The sequence below is a fragment of the Girardinichthys multiradiatus genome, chromosome 6 (genome assembly GCF_021462225.1).
Source record: "Girardinichthys multiradiatus isolate DD_20200921_A chromosome 6, DD_fGirMul_XY1, whole genome shotgun sequence".
In the NCBI taxonomy this organism is placed as follows: Eukaryota; Metazoa; Chordata; class Actinopteri; order Cyprinodontiformes; family Goodeidae; genus Girardinichthys; species Girardinichthys multiradiatus.
The window spans coordinates 43,261,943-43,286,249 of record NC_061799.1 but is presented as its reverse complement, the minus strand read 5'-3'; the positions used below and the strand labels follow the sequence as shown (position 1 = coordinate 43,286,249).

The window sequence follows — 24,307 nt, the reverse complement described above, 5'->3', positions numbered from 1 at the left end:
TTGAAGTGTCTTGTCCAGGGACACAACGACTGAGACAGACAGAGTAGGGGTGTGAACCGGCAACCCACCGGTTACAGGACAAACCTCTACCACTATCGCCACCATCTCCTCCCACAATAAAACATCCAGTGATCCAGTGTGACGATTCAAACAGTCGTTGAGAAAAACAGCCCTGGATCAGATTAAATGGTCTGATTTGGAAGTCATTCGGTCCAGAAGCAGACCAACATTACGTAGATGATCCGATCTGAAACCAACTGGCAACAGAGGGATGCTGCTGTTGTGTTGACATGAACCTAAGATTTCTTTAACCTGACTTCTTTTTATAACCTTATCAAAGCACATCATTTAATATTAGGGCTATAATATTCCTAAGTTAATACAAACATTTCTAAACGGGCATTTTAAACCAGAAGCTGCCAAACACAAATGACTGAATTTAAACATTTACTGTTCATTACAACATAAATAAAACACGAATGCAACACATTAAACTGCAGAAGCATCCTAAAAAGAAATCAGGAACAGAAACACAGCTTTGATGCCGTCTTTATTTTATCAGAAGGAAAAGGTTTATGGTTCTCACCGGGTACTCCGGCTTCCTCCCACAGTCCAAAGACATGCCTGTTAGGTTAATTGATCAATCTAAATTGCCCTTAGGTGTATGAATGAGTGTGTGCATGGTTGTTTGTGTGTTGCCCTGCGATGGACCGGCGACCTGTCCAGGTTGTACCCCGCCTCTCGCCCATAGACTGCTGGAGATAGGCACCAGCTCCCCCGCGACCCACTATGGAATAAGCGGTAGAAAATGACTGACTGACTGAAAAGGTTTATGTTTAACAACAGCAGATACAGACGCATTCACACCCCCAACATAAGTAGAAAATTACTCCACTAATGTGCAGCAACACACACAGGCAGAGCTACAGGAGAAAACAGCTGCACCAGCTAATTAAGTGCAAATTCATTGTTAACACAGACTGTATCAGAAGCTCCCAACAAAGAGCGAGCTTCCTTCCTTCCAACTCGCTCAGCAGCTCATTAATACCAGCATAACGCTCTGTGTTCTGATTGGCTCGGACCATTATCGGATCAGCCATCGGCGGCTAACGTAGGGACAGTTCCCGTCTGGCTCTGCAGAGACATGACTCAGACCCAAACAGGGCAATGATCTATTCCAGAGCTACGGCAGACTGACTTCAATGAGGTAATAAGGTAGATTTTCACTGCCGGGCTGCCCGACCTGAACAGAACCGCTGTTGTCTCAGAGCCAAACGAGCACAAATCAGGTTAATGATCAACATGAAACAGTGGCGCTGGAAGAAATCTTAAAGTTTTTTTCTCGTAATAACCAGAAAACCTTCATTCAAGTCCAGCCCTGAGACCTGACACTTCAAACTACAACAATTTGGTTTCTGTGGCCAAGTAAATGACAATTTACCAGTTAATGTATTACCAATAAATATATTAATTTCACTACAGAAACAGCTTCAGTATCAGAAGAAAGTAAAAAGATCTGCATATCTGACAGCGGCACAAACCCATCCTCCCTGCGGTGTTGGTTCTGGTGTTTTAAAAGCTAACACACGATCATCGTGGTGACGATGTAAACAGTGAGTGTTAAACGACTGCAGGCTGAATGTGTCCACAGCACAGCTCTCTGACTCACCCCCTGCAGCCGGCAGACAGTTTACTAAACAACCTGCCTCACAAAAAGACAGATTAATAATCAGGTGGAAGTCGCTCCGCTTTCTGAGATCAGACTGACTGAAACACTGATTACAGCAACAGGAAGGGCTCCTGGTTAAAACCCACAAAGCAGTCTGAGGTTCTCCTCAATGACGGCCCACAGCGGTTTATTTGTGGCATCAGCAGGGCGCATTAATGCAGCGAGGACACATTTTCTCTGTTTTTTACGTGAAGGAGGTGGATCAGGTAAAATTACAGCTGCTGCTTCTACATATAAATGTTTTTCTCTTTGTAGCAAAGGCTTCAGAATATTTACACTTCATCAGATGATCTCATCCATGCATGAACCTTCCCATTTGATTAAAAAAGAAGTCAGGAACAACGTGAAAATAATGTTTTGTCTGTTTCCAGGGGTTGATGTGGGTGTGTGAATTTCTCACCTGTAGGTGCACAGTTGTTAGAATAGTACGGAGGGCAGAAAGCCTGCAACGCCCAGCGCCCCAACAGCAGCAGGGAGCAGGTAGTCTCAGCTCCTGAAGAAACAGGAGACCCAGGCAGAGAGACCCCGGGCACCCCAACAGAACAAACCCCCCCCCCCCAGAATCAGCCCGCCGTGGTGGTTTGAACTCAGATGAACCAAGGAAAGGCACAATGCTATCACCTTGCAAGAGAGACACAGAGAGGGCAAGAAAAAGGGTGTTGAGCCGAAAAAGGGTGTTGGATGTGTTGAGCCGGCTTACGGTCGGCTCAACACATCCAAGAGTCTTAGGCCGCCAGCCAGGGTTGCACCACACCTGCGACGTGGCCCACGCCCCAACACGAACAGTACCACACCAACGACTCCATCAGATGTAATGCTGCTGAAACAGCAAAACTAAAAATACCAAGAAGGAACGACTAAATATAAATATCCACCCTATAACAGACCAAAGGGAAAGCAACAAAGAGGAGAAACACTGATCACAATATTTGTCCATATTTAGCAAGATCAGACCGAGATGCAATAAAAAGTTAAATGATTTGACTAAAAATGATCACTCAAACAGAAATCTACACATACAGTTCAGGAAATATCTCTAATTATTTCCTGCTGCTTCTTACAGCAACCAGGCTGAAAGTCAGCATGTTTTTCCCACCATGTTACTGGAAAGCAAGCGATCTTGTGTGTGAAAATCACTAACATGGCAGATTCAGGAGTGACTGAAATTACAGACAGTAATGATTCTGCCCTCCCTCCCGGTTCGCCTGCTGTGTGGAAACTCCCCCTGGCTCCCCCCAGCACACCCAGACCATGTGAATCCCCCACACACACGATCACAGCTGTGCAGAGGTTTGGAGCTTGGGAGCTGCAGTGGGGAATAAAAAGGGATTGTGGGACTGGAGAGAGGGGAGTTTCCTTTTACAGAGGCCGGATCTGGTATCTCCTCCCAGTAAGAGCATTCTCCTCAGGGTCCGGCTGCTTCAACTGCACCCATCGATCCAGATATCCGGATAACGAACCGACAGCTGCAGCAATGAGCATTCAGGACTGTCCCAAAAAAATTATCATCAAAATACAACAAAATGCTGCACAGGGTAAATGTTACACGCTCATAAATCCCACGGTAGACGTTTTTTTTAATCAGAATTAAAACTTTAAAAAGAGTCAAAATCTGTTGGGTTACTAATTGAGCAGCTAAAGTTACAGCTTTTTGTGGCTTCACTCCTGGATGGTCCAAAAGACACAGGAAGACAGGAAGAAGGGAAAACAGCTACATAGGTTCAAATGACAGAATATGTAAGAAGTCCAGAATCAGAACTAAAAGTCCAAAACCATCTGCAGATGTTAGAGATAAAAGGATTTAGAAATATGACCACAAAAGCAGTTATTTTATGTATATACAGGTCCTTCTCAAAATATTAGCATATTGTGATAAAGTTCATTATTTTCCATAATGTCATGATGAAAATTTAACATTCATATATTTTAGATTCATTGCACACTAACTGAAATATTTCAGGTCTTTTATTGTCTTAATACGGATGATTTTGGCATACAGCTCATGAAAACCCAAAATTCCTATCTCACAAAATTAGCATATTTCATCCGACCAATAAAAGAAAAGTGTTTTTAATACAAAAAACATCAACCTTCAAATAATCATGTACAGTTATGCACTCAATACTTGGTCGGGAATCCTTTTGCAGAAATGACTGCTTCAATGCGGCGTGGCATGGAGGCAATCAGCCTGTGGCACTGCTGAGGTCTTATGGAGGCCCAGGATGCTTCGATAGCGGCCTTTAGCTCATCCAGAGTGTTGGGTCTTGAGTCTCTCAACATTCTCTTCACAATATCCCACAGATTCTCTATGGGGTTCAGGTCAGGAGAGTTGGCAGGCCAATTGAGCACAGTGATACCATGGTCAGTAAACCATTTACCAGTGGTTTTGGCACTGTGAGCAGGTGCCAGGTCGTGCTGAAAAATGAAATCTTCATCTCCATAAAGCTTTTCAGCAGATGGAAGCATGAAGTGCTCCAAAATCTCCTGATAGCTAGCTGCATTGACCCTGCCCTTGATAAAACACAGTGGACCAACACCAGCAGCTGACACGGCACCCCAGACCATCACTGACTGTGGGTACTTGACACTGGACTTCTGGCATTTTGGCATTTCCTTCTCCCCAGTCTTCCTCCAGACTCTGGCACCTTGATTTCCGAATGACATGCAGAATTTGCTTTCATCCGAAAAAAGTACTTTGGACCACTGAGCAACAGTCCATTGCTGCTTCTCTGTAGCCCAGGTCAGGCGCTTCTGCCGCTGTTTCTGGTTCAAAAGTGGGTTGACCTGGGGAATGCGGCACCTGTAGCCCATTTCCTGCACACGCCTGTGCACGGTGGCTCTGGATGTTTCTACTCCAGACTCAGTCCACTGCTTCCGCAGGTCCCCCAAGGTCTGGAATCGGCCCTTCTCCACAATCTTCCTCAGGGTCCGGTCACCTCTTCTCGTTGTGCAGCGTTTTCTGCCACACTTTTTCCTTTTTCTGCCAGACTTCCCACTGAGGTGCCTTGATACAGCACTCTGGGAACAGCCTATTCGTTCAGAAATTTCTTTCTGTGTCTTACCCTCTTGCTTGAGGGTGTCAATAGTGGCCTTCTGGACAGCAGTCAGGTCGGCAGTCTTACCCATGATTGGGGTTTTGAGTGATGAACCAGGCTGGGAGTTTTAAAGGCCTCAGGAATCTTTTGCAGGTGTTTAGAGTTAACTCGTTGATTCAGATGATTAGGTTCATAGCTCGTTTAGAGACCCTTTTAATGATATGCTAATGTTGTGAGATAGGAATTTTGGGTTTTCATGAGCTGTATGCCAAAATCATCCATATTAAGACAATAAAAGACCTGAAATATTTCAGTTAGTGTGCAATGAATCTAAAATATATGAATGTTAAATTTTCATCATGATATTATGGAAAATAATGAACTTTATCACAATATGCTAATATTTTGAGAAGGACCTGTAGTTAAGATTCAGATTTAAAATGATTTCCTTCAACCGTGAAGATTGTTTCTGATTTTAACAGCAGTCTGTTATCTGCTGTAGTTCCTGCTAATTTCAAACATGCTGTGGTGCAGCCCGTTAAAGAAACCTGGCTCGATCCAGCTGCGTTGGGGAATTTTAGGCCCATCTCTAAGCTTTCCCTACTATGAAAAATCCTGGGAGAAAATAGTTTATTCACAGTTAAAATCCTTTCTTCATGAATATAAAATCATGGATGTGTTTCAGTCTGATGTTAAAGAATCGTATAGCAACGAGCCAGCCCTGCTGAGGGTTTATAATGATATTGTTCTGGCGTTTGACTCTCGAATATGTGATCCCTGCTCGTATCGTAAGCAGCATGTTAGTGTCACGCTTACAGCACCATGTAGGCATTGGTGGCACCGTTCTGAAGTGGTTTAGGTCCTATCTGGCAGACAGAAGATTTTCCATAAAGGTTGAAGGGTTTGAATCATCTTCTGCTCCTCTGTCATGTGGGGTCCCCCAGGGGTCAATTTTAGGGCCTTTGCTCTTTTCTTTGTACCTCCTTCTCCTGGGGTCTATTTTTAGGAAATATGGCATCTCCTTCCATAGTTATGCTGATGATTGCCAAATCTATGTGCCTTTAAGGCGAGGTGATGCCTGGTCCATCAAACCTCTTTTATCCTGCCTTGAGGATATTAAAGCTTGGGTGGCATTAAATTTCCTTAATTGTAACGGTACTTGCCATTGGACCTATTGGAGCAATTTAGAGCAATTTAGACCCCTGGCAATGTGTGTTAAGTCCACAGTTACAAACCTTGGTTCCAACATGGACAGTGATTTTAAACTTGATAGTCAGATAAGGGCCACAGTTAAGTGTAGTTTTTACCATTTAAGAAAAATAGCAAAGGCAAAATCTATTATTTCAAGGCAATTAATGATAAAGCTCAAAGAGAAACCAACCAGCTGTAGACTGAGATGAGGCAATGCTCTGCAGATAAAAGCTTCAACTGTCACAAATACTTTATGGACGATGGGTGAAAACAGACTAGATGGTTGCAGAAAAACCTCAATGTACAAAGAAAGAAAGAAAGAAAGGGAAGAAAGATGGAAAATAAGCATCAAAGAAACCCATCACTGTCTAATCCTCAACATCGCAACAGAAATGTTTCCACAGAACCTTGCAGAGAAGCATTTAATTTAGGCTTTAATGCCTCTGTGTGTGGAGGTAATAACCTGTAAGTCCAACGAGCTCATTCAGTCCCAGATAACGTCACTGCGATTTGTCCTGTTTTGAGTTGCAGGCAGAACTTCATCCTTCCTCCATTATGTTTTAATTACACAATAAAATCCTCCACTGAGGTCAAACCAGAATAAAACTGAGTAATGTCTGTGAAACCTTCAAGAAACATTTCCCAGCATGCATCGCAGCAGTCATAAACCAAGTCAGACTATAGAGAAGAACAAGCTGATTAACCAGCATCATCATCATCCACCTGCTGCAGTCCAGCTGTGCTGCTGCAGGTCTGTAATGAATGAATAAATGGATCTGTTCCAGCAGTCATTTATGACATTAGGTTCCGACTGATCCAAACCAGATTCTTACCGTCTCCTTTCAGAACACCAGTCCTTAATTTGTGTCCAGAAAATGGAAAATAAAGAATTTTAACATCTGAGCTGGAAGGAAAGCTAAATCCTCCCAGTGATTCCAACGCTGCTGCAGAGGAACCGTGTTGGGTTTACTTAGAAAAATGTTCCCTGCAGAGTCCTTCAGTTAAATAATAATCGACTTGGGCTTCGTCTGCAGTAATGAGGGTGCTGCTCTGGTCTGGCAAGGTAGAGGTTCTGAATCCTGTCCTGCAGCAGTAAGTGCTTATAGGTTCTCTGCTCCAGCACACCTTATTTAAGTGACTGCAGAACCTCCTAAGCTTGATAGAGTTCTGCAGAATCCCATTCATTTAAATCGGGTGTGCTGGATCAGGATACACCTAAAACCTGCAGGACAATCGGTCCCTTGGACCAGGGATGAGAACCATGGATCTATGGTAAGGGGGGAGCTGAGCTGGAAGCTCTGGAGTTTCTGATCTATCCCACGTCCCAGCATATGGATCAAGTTTCTGGATGCAGGCTGCTTAAATAAACTACCTTATAAGTCCTGTGGGTGGAGCACAAAGTAAAGCTGCTTCCCTACATCCAAAGGAACATAACATGATTTAGGCAGTAGGATGCCTCCCTTTCCCAAGCACAATCCAACTGGGAAGATACCCCTCGAGCAGATGTACAAGTTGCTCTAGAGCCTACGAATCGCTTCTGGCCTCCTGGAACATCCTATTTGGGACTGACATACTAACAGTTTGGGTTTAACTGGGTCAGACAGACAGACTGTTCGGGACTGATGCAGACAGATGGACAGACATCCTAGCATTGACTGGTGGTTTGGGACTCAGTGGGCCGAACAGCTTGAGATTTGGGATCTACTCACATGGCTGCATATCAGTGTCCGAGGTTTCGGGTTTTCATTATAAGAAAAAGGAGTCAGATTCCATCACAAAAACATCTCTGGTTTTAGATGAACTTCCTTCAGTTCAGAGACTCAAGCACTGAATACCGAGACGTTCTGCAGAACCGGATGTAAACCTGGACCTGGCAGTTCTTTAGTAGTGCAGCCTGAGGAAACCAGCCTCAGGGAGAAGTGAGAGCCTCCAGGCGCCACAAACATTACAGCTGTCGGGTTCAGCGAATAATAAAGCCTGGTAGAATCAGGAGGGAGCAGATGCACACCAACTGATAAGAGCAGGACAATTGAATTTTCTCTGCTGTTTGGTGTAATCACAGTCTGGTGGAATAAAACACTGGGAGTCCCTGAGGAAATGTCCCAGAAGCTCCACCAACGTGGACCAGAAAGGTCAGCACGCTGAAATAAGTGATACTGGAGTGTGACGCTAACATGCAGACCAGTCTGAGGGGCTGGTATCGGATCAGCACCTGATTTAGATCAACTAGAGATTATTCTCTAACCGATCCTCTGAAGGTTCACCTAACAGAACTCGTCTGGGTTGTGCAGACGAGTCTCCCAGTGGAGAGATGTTTGTGGAGGATGGATGTGATTAGTCTAAGCGGCCACGACCACAGAGTCCATTAAGGAGTCCTGAACCCGACTCACAACTGCTCAACATAAACAGACTCTGATCATCAAACTCATCCACAGCTGGATTCTAACAAAGCTGCAGAGAAAGGCTGGATTCTGCTCATTGTCCGGCTCTGGGTCAGGACCAAAACGAGCCAGATCATTAAAACCAGGTTTACTGCAGGAAACACCGACACTGTGGCGCAGTAATAGGAGAGATTATATTTCAGAACAGTTTATTAAGCATAAAACTCTACTGGGTCACTTCAACAGCCCAGAACATCCAGATTCATCACTTTCCATTATTCATTTGCAGCACAGAAAACAATCTTTAAACTGGACTTTTAGCAGTTTTCTGTCTTCATGCAGGCATTCAATTCAAAATTTTATCCTTTAAAACAAATATTAATGACATAACTTTGGCTGTGTTGATCCAAATGGCCAAAACTTTAACCAAGTTGGGAATACTGGGATTAATTTTCTTCTGACTTTTCAGAGTTATTTGTATCATTTTAGCAGTTCTAGAACCAGTGAATTGGTCAAAATGTATTTTTGAATAAATCCCAACTTCTGACTCTTTGGTGTGGAAATCCCTTCAATAACTCATTTTATTCTTTTCCAGCAGGTGAAGGTATTTTCTCATGTACTGTCCATCTACCAATTTGCATTTATTTTTGTATATATACACGTTAGAAAACAATTCAGAACATTCATAAAAACATGTTATAGATGGCGAGTAAAATTAAAGTTAATGACATTCCTAGACATTTTTGAAAAAATCTTCATACATAATATTCTTACGGCAAACTTTAAAACATTATTAGCGTCCAAGAAACACTGAAATGTAAAGATATTTAAAACCTATTTCACAGGGTAACATTTTAGAGTAGGACATCATCACACTAAGCTCTGTGGTAAAATGCTAGGGGTGTAATGGTACAGTAAAGTTACGAGTCCTCATGTTTTTGTTACGCTCCATTCAAGACAAAATAGTAAAGTAAAGTATAATGAGGAAAGTATAAAACTGACTGGAGATTTGGTTGGTTTTCAGTGAATAAAGTAGAATAAGCAGGCATAGCCAGTACCTGGATAGATAGATTATACAAGAATAGAACCACCTGAAAACGCTCAGTGTTGAGGTTTAGTCAAGACTGCGCCCATATTTGATAATAAAAGCATGTTTTAGGATTTTCTTTTTTATATTTAGACGGCCTAGTGTCCCAGCTGTTCCTGAATGCAGCATGAGCAGCTGTTGGGAAGAATCCCCTCCAACCTGCATTTTATTTGATGAATGGAGTTTGTGCTGATTGGATGCTAAAGGTAGCAGTTTGGACTTTAACAGATTGTTCTCCAGAACCAGCGATGTTTAAATTCAGCTTGACGTTGTGTCAGGTGAGTAATTCAATCCAGTGCAGAGCAGCTACGGACCTTATTGGTGTGGAAAAATGCTGACAAAGTTCTGGTCCGGTCCACCTTTCTTTCTTAACTGTAACTGCATGAAAAACTGTAATGTTCCCAAACAGTTCAGTTCAGTGATGGCAGGGAGTTCTCTCTGTTTTGTTTTGGTGTCACTTTGTAAGGTTGCCCCACAGAACATTGCAATGAACACTTGGTTCCGCACGTACAGTAAACATTCATGTGTTCAGATAGAAACAACGCTATACTCGTTCGGTACACGTGCGTACGGAACCGACAGGGCTGTAACTGCATATTATCTGTACACCTGTACCGTTACACCCCTTATTACTGTATATCTGGAAAAAAGATTTAACTGATTATGTTAAAACTGTAAGAAGTATCAAAATAACCGCCAGTCCAGCAGAAGTCATCTTTCAGAGTTTAAAGTCTGATTTTTCTACAGTAAAATAAGGCTGTGGATCTCTGATAATAGCTGGTTTTGCACTTTTTACACCAAGCATCTAGTCTTCTGTGTGGGGACATTTTTCACTGTGTGAAAAACCACTGCCAAAAGTCTCAGCACAATATTCCTGATTATTCCCAAATGTTTTAAAGAGTTTTTTTGTAGTTTTGTCCAATTCTGATCGGGATCAGCAAACCAAAAACTGACAGAATCAGAAAAAATCCCAAATAATAACAGGTGGCAGCTTTAACAAATCTGCATTTAAAACATAATTTCATAACTTCAAGGGGTTTTAAAAACATTTAATCTGACAAAAACATTTTATCTTTAATTAAGTTACTAATTTTATCAAAACACCTTCAAAAGTAAGATGTTATGCATCCCAAACATTAATGATTTAAAAGCGTTCTAAAAATAAGCCAACGTGTTCCTCCCTGTGCTGCTAATATCTGCAGTAAACTGCTTAGAAACAGCTCATGGTGGGAAATATGCAAAGTTATCATGAATTATAAAAAAGAACCTGAAACATCAAGTCTTTCCAGGACAAACCGAGTCAGTATTTAACTCGTAAAAACATGAAATAAATCAAATTGGGACAAATATGAAACAATGTCTAAAGATTCCCAGCAGTGCAGAAAACAGCGCTTCCAATGCCTTTTATTGATGACAACCTTACAGCTGTCTAAATATGTATTCATAGGGAAAAAACAGCTTTTTCTGCAGCTTTAGGATCAAACTATTCAGCTGTTATGATGCAGGAAAAAAAGCTTTCAGCTAGCAATGAGTTCAAAATCATTCCACTAAATCAGCATTTACTCAAATCAGAATATTAGACTTGTTCTCTGAAATGAGTCAGCCTGTGTCTGTCCTGTCGCTAATGAGCCCTAGCAATCTACACACCCTGATGCTCCATCTCTATCCTGCTGACTGTGTTCATCTGCACAAAACACAAAAAAACTACCAAAATGTCTGAATATGAGCTAGATTAGGTGTTTATCAATGTGTGTTTATCAATGCAAAGGGATGAAGACATCAGCGGTGACCTTGGAGAAGCAACTGTTGCTGCATCAATCTGGGAAGAGCTGCAAGTCAATTTGTAAACTTTCTAAAGTCCATCACTGACAAAGAACATTTAAGAGTGCTAACCAAGAGTGGCTGTTCCAGGAAATGGACCTTACGGTTAGAGTGTCTAACACTCAGAAAAACCATTAACCATGTTAAATGTTAAAGTTCATGGCCAAACATTTTGAATAAGACAAGTATTGCTTAAAAGGGCTGAAGGAAAAAAAATAAGAATAACTGGGGTTTAGAAAGCTGTATCTGAATGAAGCACAAGCCTTCTGGATGAATGGCCTTCAAAGGTCAAAGGGAGATATTTGGCCATAATGCAATGCTCCGGGTTAGGAGAAAACCAAACAGCATTAACACCTCATACCTACTGTCAAGCATGGTGGTGGAGGGCTAGTGATTTGGGCTTGATTGCAGAAGCAGGATAAGGTACCTTGCATCTATTAAGTGGACTGTGAATTTTCCTTAGACCTGAACTATGAACTTTCCTTAGTAATCTAAAGTAAAATGTGAGTCCATCTGTCTTTCAGTTGAAGCTCGGTCCAAACTGGGTCATCAACAGAACAAAAATCCAAACACGGTAACTGATTTATTACAAAATGACTGAACAAAATGATCATTGCATTGTAATGGTCCAGTCAAAGTCCAGACCTGCAGGAGTTTTATTTTTTTAACAGATTTAGCAATGGACAGTTTTTTTTATCCATCTTTGTTATAGGCAGCATTTCATTAAACATGTGCACTGTGTTGTTAAAAATAAAACTATAATTCTTGTTTATCCGAACAATCTGGACTCTTACATTATTGCTGATGTGTCTTTTCTGAGAAAGGAAACAACGTCGGTGGTGAGTTATGCAGCTCTGCTGTGAAGGATTATCTAAGAGGCAGGGATGTGATTTATCCAGCATTTCATCCTGGGAAGTGGCTCTGCTGTCAGCCTTGTGTCTGGACGTCTGAAGGAGTCCAAAGATCAACAGCGATCTGCCACCAAAACTGCTGACGCCCCAGATCTTCAGTTTCCCCATAACTCCCTCCGCTTTCACATGCTCGCTCAACCCAACTCTCAGCCTCCATCCTGAGCTGATTCTGCTCTCTCTCATCACTGTGTTGCCAAGGAAACCAGTATTTGGGTACCACTGTAAAGAGTTAGACTCTGACCTTAAATACCCTCACAGCTTCACCTCCTGCGACTCGGTCTGCATCAGGCTGATGTTGAGAAATGGAGTCCAGATGTTAAATTAAGATGTGCAGGTAGTCAGGGTAAAGATAAAATTACGATAAAAAGTTGAAACAAAAAGCAGGGAGGAAAACTGAACCTCTTCTTTACACCTACACATTGCTTTGAAAAAAAAATCATGACCAGGTCAAAAACAGATTCAAACTGGGTTCATTTAAACTAGATTAGAACCTGGTTTAAGACCTGGATCCACACCTAATTTTGCACCATTTATTAACTTTAACTTGTACTTTTTGGATATCTGGACTGGTTTCTAATCTGGTTTCAGTCTTCTAACCTACCTTTGTTTAATCTGATTATTATGCATGCTTCACACCGATTTCTGCATCAAAGCATACAGTACTTGTCTAGCCTTTATCAGCTGCTTAGATGCATCAAATAACATGTTCCTTGGCTGATTTATATAGCCTGTCGTTGATGGACTGGTCTCCTTTCTTATCTTCTCATTAAGTTATTCCACCACGCTCATTTAAAACTTTTATTTATTTAAAAATTTTATATTGAAGCTATTGAATTAGTCAGTCATTTTCTAACGCTTATTCCATAGTGGGTTGTGGGGGAGCTGGTGCCTATCTCCAGCAGTCTATGGGCGAGAGGCGGGGTACACCCTGGACAGGTCGCCAGTCCATCACAGGGCAACATACAAACAACCATGCACACACTCATTCATACAACTAAGGGCAATTTAGAGAGACCAATTAACGTAACAGGCATGTCTTTGGACTGTGGGAGGAAGCTGGAGTACCTGGTGAGAATCCACACATGCACGGGGAGAACATGCAAACTCCATGCAGAAAGACCCAGGCCGGGAATCAAACCCAGGACCTTCTTGCTGCAAGGCAACAGTGCTACCATCTGTGCCACCGTGCAGCCCTGCTATTTAATTATTTTATCATTTTTTATTCTGTCGATTCAACATGTTCATAGAGATTTCCTTCTTATTAAAAATAAGATTTTTGATTGAACTTGGATTTAAAACTTTCCTATGTTTGGATTTGCTTCTGGTCTCCTAATCAAGAGCTCCAACTGATATTCTGAACATAAAACACATTTCATCCTTATTTACCTTTTTATGTATATGAATATTTATAATGTTTTCATTGAGAGCAAAGTGGAATTGTGTGCACAAACTTGCTGAACAAATCTAATTCAAGAAGGAATTCCCAGAAACCCCAAACATGAGCCAACAGATTTTAAAATGACTGAAGAGAAAAACAGACTGGCTGATTCCAATTTAGCTAAGACTTATATTTTCATTCCAATATTGAAACTAATGTAACACTTTTTGGCCATCGTTGCCTATAAGGTGTTTACGACAGTTAGTGGTGTTTTATGGGGGTGTACTGGTGGGACAGTTCTGTTGTTGAAGAAAGGAGTAAAGAGAAGGTGCAGGGTTACGGCTGCACCCACATATCTGTCTCCTGTCGAGTGATTTTAGCTAGGAGCTAAACATTAATAATCCTTACACTAATATTAGCATGCTAAAGCAACTGTTTATGTTAACACTTACAATACAGTGTCAAGACTAACTTTGAGCTAACATCTAAATGCACAGACTTAAGTTAGTATACAGCATTTTCCAACAATGCTAACTCTACCTTTTAGCATACTAAAGCTAATGTCTTAATGCTAAACTAATGTTTGTGTGCTAAAGAAATTGTATCCATGCCAACACTAACTTTACAATGCTGAAGGTACTGTTTTTATGTCCATACCAACTTTAGGCTACTATTCTAGCAGTAACTTTAGCATAAAGCTAACATCCTATTGCACAGATATTGGTTGGTATGCTACATTTTTCAACATGAATGTTACAACGCTATCACTACCTTTAGCATACAAAAGCTAACGTCTGAATGGTAAGACTAATGTTGCCATTCTAACACTAATGTTAGCTTGCTAAAGGTTTTGTTTAAAGCTGCAGTAGGTAACTTTGGTAAAAAATGTTTTTTTACATATTCGTTAAAACTGTCACTATGTCCTGACAGTAGAATATGGAACAGATAATCTGAGGGGAACAAAAAGAAAATTAAGCTCCTCTGGCTCCTCCCAGTGGTCCACTGCCATTTGCATAAATACACCGCTCCCAGTCAGCAACAACCAATCAGAGCCAGAAAGAATGTCTTAAAAGTGTCAATCGTGCTTATGTACGCACTGCTCACACCTCTCCCCTGCACAGCGCAGTACCGCCGTTCAAGTTTAAGATTGCTGGTGCACTGCAGCTGTGCTAATGGTAGGGGCAAGTCATAGTCAATAGTCAAGTAAGGCATATCAATGTTTTGTCCCCACCAGTGAATGTACCATAGCTGTTTATCATCGGTGGCCCTGCTTACTAGCCTGCGTTTTTACGGCAGGCTCTGCTGTGGGGGTGGAGCTGTGGAGGGAGGGCTGTAGCACAGAAGAGAGCAAGAATGAGGGACCTGTAAGGTGTGCTTGTTCAAACTTTCAGGCTAAGTCAACGGTTTTCTCAGAACTCCCTACTGCAGTTTTAAAGCATGTTTCAGGAATTCACAGGCTAGTTGAAAATCACAAAGCAGATCTGGGTTACTAGTCAGTTTGTGTTTGTATTTGGGTCATGAATATGTTTTTTATCAGACTTTTAGTGGTAAGCAAACCAAATATGGAAACATTTGCTCTCTCTGTCCACCTCTTCATGTTTCTGTGTCGAGTTTCCTTATCGCAGCTCGTTGAACCTTTTCTCCTCTTTAATCCTCATCCCACTTCCCTCTTTATTTTTATACACGTCACGCTGAAGTGCTGCGTGTGCATCATAAACTGTGGGTGCAGAGAATGAGCAACGTTTTCTCCTGCTGTCAAAAAATGAGCCACTGAAGTGCCCTTGAGCAAGTCATGCAGTAAACAAAGCTGCAGATGCTGTAAAAATGTCCATCAGTAACATTTTTTTTTGGTCCAGTAAATCATATCCTATCAGATAGTTTGTATTTCCAACTAGAGATTGTTGATTTGCTTTTCCAGGTGTGTAAAAGGTTTGTACTTCTGTAACTTATAACATTTCTTAGATTTTCTGATTATGACTGTGTCATCTATATAAATTACAATGAATCATGTTCAGTTCAGCAATTCATTCAGCAAAAACCACAAATTAATACTTACAGCCGACACTATCATTAAAATACTCTAAAACCAATATGACAGAGAAACGGACCCTGAATTTACAAGAAGTGCAGATCTGAAAACGGTGCTACGTCCACCTATCACAGACAGCACAGCCAAGACAACATTTACAGTAGCTCTGCTCAGTAGCAATAAACATATGGTTCAGTAAATTAATCTCAAGTCTTTGATACTAAAATCAGGGCAAAAACAATGTTCAGCTGAGCTCAGCTGAGCTGCATGTTTCAATAGTTTTTTAATCTGTATCCAAATGTGTCTTGTAAAATAAATGTTCAAACATCGTAGTTTAGTCTGACATTTTCAGCATCCTCAGGTCTTAACCAACAATTTTTAAACCAATCTGCAGTTGCTTCTGTTTGCTTTTTACTGAAAAGTGCAACATATGGATAAATTCCTACATTAAATCCTGTGTGAAACTTATAGCCTGAGCTCAGGAAGCTTCATACTATGTCAACCTCCATACAGCAAATGCTGGTAATTCTCAGACATCTGGTAAATAACTGTCCAATAATAACATTTCACATGTAGGAGAAGGCTGGCAAGACGACTGAACCTGGAGACGCTTTCAGACGACACCGCCTCCCACCAGAAGTCAGAGTATTCCCCCATAAAAACAATTCCACCATGATGGAGCAGATGATGCAGGAAATCCAGCAGGACAGGGAAAGGAATATGAAGCATGCAAACACCTTCAGCAAACTGTTCATATTTGGATACATTATTATGATTTTTCATTATATAGTATAGTATAGTATAGTATAGTATAGTCAGCTCCACATGATGCAGATTGAACCACAAAGAAAAAGAAAGGAGTGGTGCATTTGTTACCTCCTGTGGAGGCGGGAGCATTTCACACCAGAACCAACACACGAGGTCACGTTGATAAAGACTCCCACCCGACATTAGCAGAAGGAAAAACTGGCTCCTGCACACTTTGTTAAGCAGGCAAAAGGCACGTGATGAAAACAACACATGCACAATGTTTCTACTCAAGGTTACCAGGAGCAAAACTAAAGGGATTCCTTAACCCTACGTTGAGTTTGTAAGGATCGAAATCATCCATCAGGTTAAAAACAGTATGAGCAAAAAAGAACAAAAAGAAGCAGTCAAATTAGATTTGACCACTGCAACATTAAACTGTTCAGTAGGAAGCACCTGGACCACAAACCCATTTCCAACAAAGACACAAAAAGAAGCAGCAGCAGAGAAAGGGTCAGAAAATGAACCCATTCCTGTAATACGATCATTTCACGGATCGTCCAGTCAGCAGCATTCAGACGCCAGAAAACACACTGATGATCAGGTGCGGGGATCACCTGTTGACTGGATTCAACACCGGCCCAAAAATGATCACTATAGAGACCTTCATCACAGCTGCTTCAAAGCTGCAAAAAGCAGCACTTTAGCTTCATCCCTCAGGGTTATGCCGCATTTTCTTGACAAATTTCTTTAGAGATTTTAAAGCTTCTAAAGCAACTTTCAAAATGTCAAAATGGTGCGGACTCGGAAAAAGAAGCTTTATCATCTTAAACTAAGTTTCTCACAACATCAACAAGTTTTTTCAGGGCCAAGCAAAATGATTAGTTCGAGTAACAACCACAAACTTCAAGGTATGTTGATGAGATCATATGTGATAGACCAGCCTACAGTGGTGCATCCAGAATACATATTTTTTATGTTTGTATGCAGAACCGCCTTTGGTTGCAATTACAAGTCTTTATCTCTACAAGCATCTCAATGTTCTCCGGACCCGTCTGCTGAGCTTCTTAGTCTTCATGATGCTGTTTGTTCTCTGATGTTCTCCAACAAACCTCTAGGGCCAGAAACAGAACACCTGCATTTATACGGAGATTACATCACACACCCCCAAACTATTTACTAATTACGTGATTTCTAAAGACAACTGGGTGCACTGGGTTGTATGTAGGGGGTATCAGAGCAAAGGAGGCTAAATGCATATCAATTTTTCAGATGTCGATATGTAAAAGATCTTTCCACCTCACAATTATGCACAGCTTTTTGATAGTCTATTAAATAAAATCCCGATAAGAAATCAAAAGGGTGTGAATACTTTTGCAAGTCTCTATAACTCATCTGAAAACTTTCAAGTTCAGCATCATCAAAAACAAACATTTATCTGTCAAATAAAACAAATGAAAGTGTTTTAGGACTTTCTTAGAAAGTAAAACCAGCTATAAAGGAAGACATCAGATTGGAATCAGTGTAACTGAAATCTGAGCAGTATTGCAGGAAAGATCTGATTGGAAGCAATATTTGCCAGCCTATATTTTAAGCCCCATGCATTCAAACTCTGCATGCTGATAATAAAAACGGCCAGTCGGATGGGCTTCACACTTTAAGCCCCCACCAGATACAGATCTTAGTGACTATGATGCTGAAGCTCTAGAAGGACTGGTGGGGCCATAATGATTCAATATCGTCAATCAGAGATCGCTGCAACCAAACTCAACATCCAATCTGATGTTTCAAACAGAAATAACCAGCCACCTTCAGCACCACCCAACTCTAGAACCAAGTCAGACTGGTTTAGCGCCAGTTGTAGCTCAGATTTGTTGGTTTAAAGTAGTTCAGAAGTTTCACAGAATCAACATGACTCCTCTTCAGTATGCACAGCTACACTTCACACCAGCGGATGAGTGAAATTTCAGCAAACACCTGCAAGCTGTGCAGTTGCATAACCAACTATTCATTTACCAGCAGCAATATTGGGTTACAGCCTAACTGGATTTCGGTAGCGCTCCAGGAGGTCTCGCTGCTGCAGCTTAGAGAGCCTGAATGCTCCTCCATCAGCGCACATGTTTCAGAACCTGCAGCAGGTACTCACACGAATGCGTGGTAGAGCAGTGCCCATCCTCTCGGCCTCTCCAGGGCGTCATAGATCAGGTTCTGGATCTTCCTCTTGCGGATGTTATTCCTCTTTACGGGCCGGGTGTAGCTCAGGGGGGTTTTGGCCAGCAGCCTGATGGTGATGCCCTGAGTGCCCCGCTTGAAGTCCTCCCGGCCCATAAGCAGCAGGGCCCCATCCTTGTCTGCTCCTCCACCGCCGCTTTGGTCCAGTAAGTCTCCAGAAGGAGGAACAGGGGCGCCGGAGGTCTTCTTCTGCTCCTCAGAGCCGCTAGCGACGGTCCTGGACCGGAGCCCCATGGTCAGTGCTTGAGGGTCGGTGTGGGCAGCATGCCATGATCGGGACCAGACACCCAGTGTTCAGCCGCGGGTCATTCTGGGATAAGGTCTCCAGGGAGCAGGTAGGTCCTCAGCGATGAGCCTGGAGGATAGAAGGATGGAGGAATGATAAGAGAGAACAGGAACAGAAAACACAGAGGGATGGAGAAGCGATGGAGGAGAAAAAGAAGCATCGTTTTCAGGAACCATCGGCATCTGCAGCCAGAAGGAATCAGAAGCGAGCTGTGCGTAAAACGCCCTGATTGTCGGAAAAGCTGTGATAAATTACTAAAAACTAATTAACTCACAGCTGCGGGTTTATATCTGGAAAATATGCATATTAATCTGTTCTGTGTGTCTAACGCCTAAAATGATGCTCATGTCAACCACGAGAATAAATAAAAATAAACCCAACAACTATTTCTTAATTTCCATACAGCCTCTCCACCCATTCAGCACACAAAGCAACAAGAACCACCTCAGAGAAAAAACACCGAGCCCTACCAGCTGCCGAGTCCGTGCATGGTGAGCGTCTTCGGGGCTGCCAGCCTCCATCCACCTGCAGAGGAACCGAGGAGGAGGAGGAGGGTGGAGACCGGAGGATGCAGAGCAGAGATGCTGCGTGAAGGAGCTCGACACTGAAACTGAAGAAGATAAGGGGAGAACCACCCTTCATCTGCGCCGACGTGACGTGCGCGCACACTCACAGGTGCGTGCACCCGCGCGGGAACGCCGCGCACACCTTGCTGCGTTCACGGCGGTAAGAAAAAAAAAAAAAAAACGAGTGTCAGCATCAGCAGAGACAGATGTGTGGATGCGCGCTCACGAGGACTTGCTGCGCATAGTCACGTCCATGTGCGCGCGCTGTGATGTAAACATCTGTAGGGGCATTTGTTTACGTTACAGCTCATTTCTGGCATAAAAATGAATTTCATGACAGAAATGAGCCTATTCTTGGTTCATTTAATGAGAAAAAAAAACACACAAAGCTGTTAAATCTGTGACGCACAGAACTCTCAGGCTGAAACATCTTCCAACGTCTTCATTTCTGCAGCAAACCTCGAAGCTGAAGTCCAACAATCAGACTGTAACTGTTTACTATGATGACTTGAGCTTTCCCTACTGTCAGAAAATCTTTAACAAAAACAATCAGTGTAAAAGGCCACAATCTGTTTGGTGGCTGTGATAAAGCCATTTTCTTTAGCTGAGCAGCCATTATTCTATGAGGTTACAACCGTTTTCAACTATACTTTCAATTTCACAAGCAATTAGCGCAAAATTTGGTTACGTTTGTTTTCTGTGTTTTCTTGTCTAACAGTGGAGATCAATCTGCAGGCAAAGCAAGAAGCAAGCTAAAACAAACGACCATATCCTCTCTGTGTTGCTCAGCAAAATGTTCACTTTTCACATCAGAATCAGTTTTATTGGCCAAGATTGTGGGCACAAACAAGGAATCTGTCTTTGGTTAGCAGGTTGGAATAGTGCAGTATTCTCGGTGTTCATTGTTTCCATCAGAGATACAGCTGGAGGAAGAGTCTGATGTAGTAAATATAGGAATTAAACTATTTGTTGGTATGAGAAGGTTGTTTTTTGTAATGCATCGTGTTGGCTGCTTGTTCTAAGTACAATGTAAATTAATTGCCAATAGCTGTCTGTTTGATAAAATAAAAAGGTATTCAGGCAGGTTCTTTCACTGGGGTTTGTGTTGTCTTGGTCTGCTTTCCCCTCACACCTGAATGTAATCGGCGGATTATCACACCCACTCAGCATCCATAGTTTTCAGGGGTTTTCTAGCCAGATTTGTATTGTTAGCGTTAAAAAGACTTTATATAATGGCATTCTGTTTTTTAAAATGCAGACACATTAGTAGCTGCATTAGGTAGAATAAAAAACATGGCTTAAAAAATGGCCAAAGACATTGTTCACATTGAAAGAGCACAATCAGAACCATCTTTCAGGAAGAAGTCATCTGCATCAGCACACTAACAGGATTTACCCAGAGTAACAGAACAGAGAAATCCTAATATAGATTGATTGGACGTCTGGTTGCCCTTTAGTATTTCAACTTAAACGCTGCCAGTCGGTGGGTTTGACTAATTATCTGGATGAAAAACGTCCGAACAGGTCTGTAATTGAAAAAGCAATAATTTGACTCTGGCTGTCTGCTGATCCTGCTGCACAGAACGATCTGGTGAGTCACGACTGCTCCGAATCACCTCCCAGGGACAGATGGGATTCAGAGTCCAAGCTGCTTCTTATAGCTTCTCATAAAAATCAATTCTCCTGCTGGTGTTTTTCCTTTTTTAGCCTTTACTGCAGCAAATTCTGCTCTCATCATACTTGTTAAATACTGTATGTCCTTGAATTTTTAGTAAAGGTTTTCAGTTCTAGAAAAAAATGTAACATAAAATCTTTTACAAAATGTAAACAATTTAAAACTTACATATTTCCTGGTATTTTTTTCAACACACAGTAAAGTGTTCAGACAGGACTGGATGAGGAAAACTCTTGAAAGCTTCCTTTGAGTAAATGTGTGGCTGCCAACATATTGCTAATTAACAAGAATATGATCAATACTTGATTCAACGAGTTGCCTTTAATATATCATGTGCAGTTTTCCAGGCTGATTGAAGCACGCAGAGATAAAGACCATCAGTCCAGCTGAAGTGCTATGAGCCAGAAAGTTCACGTTTTTTATTATGTTTGGTTTCTAGGTCGTTGTTGTCATTTTATCGAGCAAAAGTTTCCATATTTCAGGTCCTTAAAAAGTTAAGAGGAGGCCCTAAGAATAAAATGAAATAAATTATTTTATTTCATTTTTATAGAACAATACAATATATTGTGGGTGTTCCTTTCCCACAATACGATGGTGAAGTGTGAGGTCGTTTCCCTGTTTTCTGTCCAAGTGCTGCAGCCAACGGTAGTTAAGTAGCCGATGAAAATGATTTTGTTTGAGGTGCCATGCACTGTAAACAAGAGGCTGTAGGGTTAAAGTAACGATGGAAAAGATACAACCTGACATGCAAACTCATTTTGAACTCAAGGTTTGATAAAACCAAACGAAACATCAGACTTTCTCATAAACATAAAGACAGAGTGAATGATGTCATTGGTTGGTATATTACTTATAATCCAGATTCGGTATTTTAGATGTTAATTGCTAAATCAAGCTCAGCTAAGTGGTCGTTTTGCTAAATTGAACTAAATTACAATCTTTTTTAACTTGGCTAAGTGACTTTATTGCTGCTGAGCTAAGAGACAATTTGCTGAGTCACCATATTGCTAAACTACACTACATTAAAACATTGCTAAGCTACGTATCTATGTTTTAAGTGACCATAGTGCTAGTGGCTAGGCAACCATTTCACTAAACTAAGCTGAGTAAGAATACTGCAAAGCTAAATTACCATTTTTAGAGGATAATTTTGCTAAGGTTGGCCACCCTTTTTTTTTTTTTTTTTACCAAAAAGACGACATTTACATTTCATTTAAATTTTTGTTTCATTTTTCCATCTACATCAGTGGAGCCAAACTTTTTGCAATGAGGGTCAAAATCAAAGAATTGAAAGCGCTTTGGTGCCACAAAAAAATTTTTATTTAAAAAATAACAACTTTAAAATAAAAATAATTGTGCCTTTTCCATCTGCTCAATAAAAAACTAAAGATGTTAAATTGCATTGAAACTAACAAAACAGCAATATTTTTATTAAAAAGAGTCTGTAAAGTTTTGTGGATCGAAAACATGTAAACGGGTTTCACATGAATGCGTTTTTATAACACAGGCCTACAGTTTTCAAATATTTTGAGGAGATTCCTTTTATGGAAAGAAGATTTTTTTAGTCTAAGCTTAGCAACAACATACATCACACTTCTTCTTTTGTGAGCTTCTTCTAACATCTTGGCGTATAATTTTATGTTATACTTGCCTGGAAGGTCAGACCAGCAATGTGAAATTCACCTGAGAACTCTTATCAGATTCAGTTATCTCACCATGGTCTTCATCCACACTTCAACAGTCAGAAGCACCAAACTGAATGGAAGAGGTTTAAAAAAGGCCAATATAGCTATCTTAACTACATTTTACAGATCATTTTAAAATGTTCTTTGAATTTGCTGTTTAATTTATATGTGTCCAAACATGTTTAAAAAGCACAGGGTGTCGTAGGATGTTTTATAACCAACCTGATCTGAAATGTGTATCCCAGGTCCTTCTGGGTTTTTCCAGGTCTTCCAGCTTTCTGGACTCGTCACCTTTCAGGTGTGCCAGAAAGTTTTTGAATGTTTTATTCTTCTCCCCCTCTTGAAACTTTCACAGCTGAATGATGAAGTGAGGCTGAGCTGGACATCGGAATGACTGGTGCGTTATGACTCTTCTGAGGCCTCCAAAGTGGACCTTTTGGATCCTCCCTGATTATACCACACCAAGACGTCCCAGCAGGATAACACCTGTCTTTCAAAGACTCATTAAGATCAGATTCTTCCACCTTTTTTGGGAGCTCTTTTAGCGAGCTGTACATGTTTTGTTAAGAAACATCACTCAGTTTAAAAACAAGCAAAAGTCTATTGTTTGGGTTCAGTGGAAGGTTGAAACGACTGACAAATTATCACTGTCAGGGTAAAAACCTTCTAAACAGCAGCTTCATTTTAATCAGAATAAGCTGCACTGAAGTACTCTTTGGGGTCTTCAGGCGACAGTAACGTGTTTATATTAATGGTCACTATTATTAAGAGAAGCTCAATTGGTTGGAAGGTGGGACAAAAGGAATGAAGGTAATGCGTTCTTCAGTCATGAAGTTGGTATTTCAGAATTATTGAAAATGATGTCAGTTTGTACTATGTACGTGTATAAGTATATTTAGAATGCCCATAAGCTAAACTCACGTCCATAGTGACAGGCTCATCCAACCAGGTGCTGCACTTTACTTGGGTTACGCCTTCCTTTACCTTGGATACGTCTTCCCTTGTTGCAGATGTACTCACCTGAAAAGGACCACATTGAAAGCTAAGAGAAATTATTATTAATTTCAGTACTTTTCAGCATAATATATTTTTCTGAAGGAATGTTTTTTTCCTAGCATGCAGCTGCATACTGGTTTGACTGGAGTGTTTCCTGTTTACCCAGACAGAGAGGGATCTTTCCTGTGAAGTCTCAGGGTCTTTGTCAGAGATCCAGCCAGTGAATAATTGAAGGCATAACAGCACTGCGTTATATCTGCATGATGTGACCAACTCATCAGCAGCACAGCCTGCATGTTTTATTCATTCAGCTCATATAACTTTTACAGCACGGGGTTAAAAGACACAAAGACAGCACCTGTGGAGACGATTTCAACGACAGGAAGAGCTCAGGAAGAGAAACGAAGAAAATCATATTATGTTAGACAGGGGTAAGGTTGACTGAACCAAGTTTAGATTAGTTTTTATTACACCTTCACCATCAATAAAAGCTAGGAGACTCCTGTTCTGATCATCTGTGGCATCAGGAGCTGAATTCTGCCTGGAAACTGTTGATGG

At 41.2% G+C, this 24,307-nt stretch overlaps 1 protein-coding gene across 1 annotated transcript in view; it reads right to left on the bottom strand.

Annotated features, from left to right (window-relative positions):
* kcnq3 (potassium voltage-gated channel, KQT-like subfamily, member 3) overlaps nt 1–20,478 on the bottom strand; it is a 74,982-nt gene extending 54,504 nt beyond the window's left edge. The window contains exons 1-2 of the mRNA XM_047367216.1: nt 19,298–20,478; nt 18,456–18,896 (exon numbers count right to left, since the gene is read on the bottom strand). Coding sequence (XP_047223172.1) covers nt 18,456–18,775 — 320 coding nt within the window. The 5' untranslated portion in view covers nt 18,776–18,896; nt 19,298–20,478. The remainder of the gene's footprint in view (nt 1–18,455; nt 18,897–19,297) is intronic.
* Nucleotides 20,479–24,307: the final 3,829 nt, after the last annotated feature.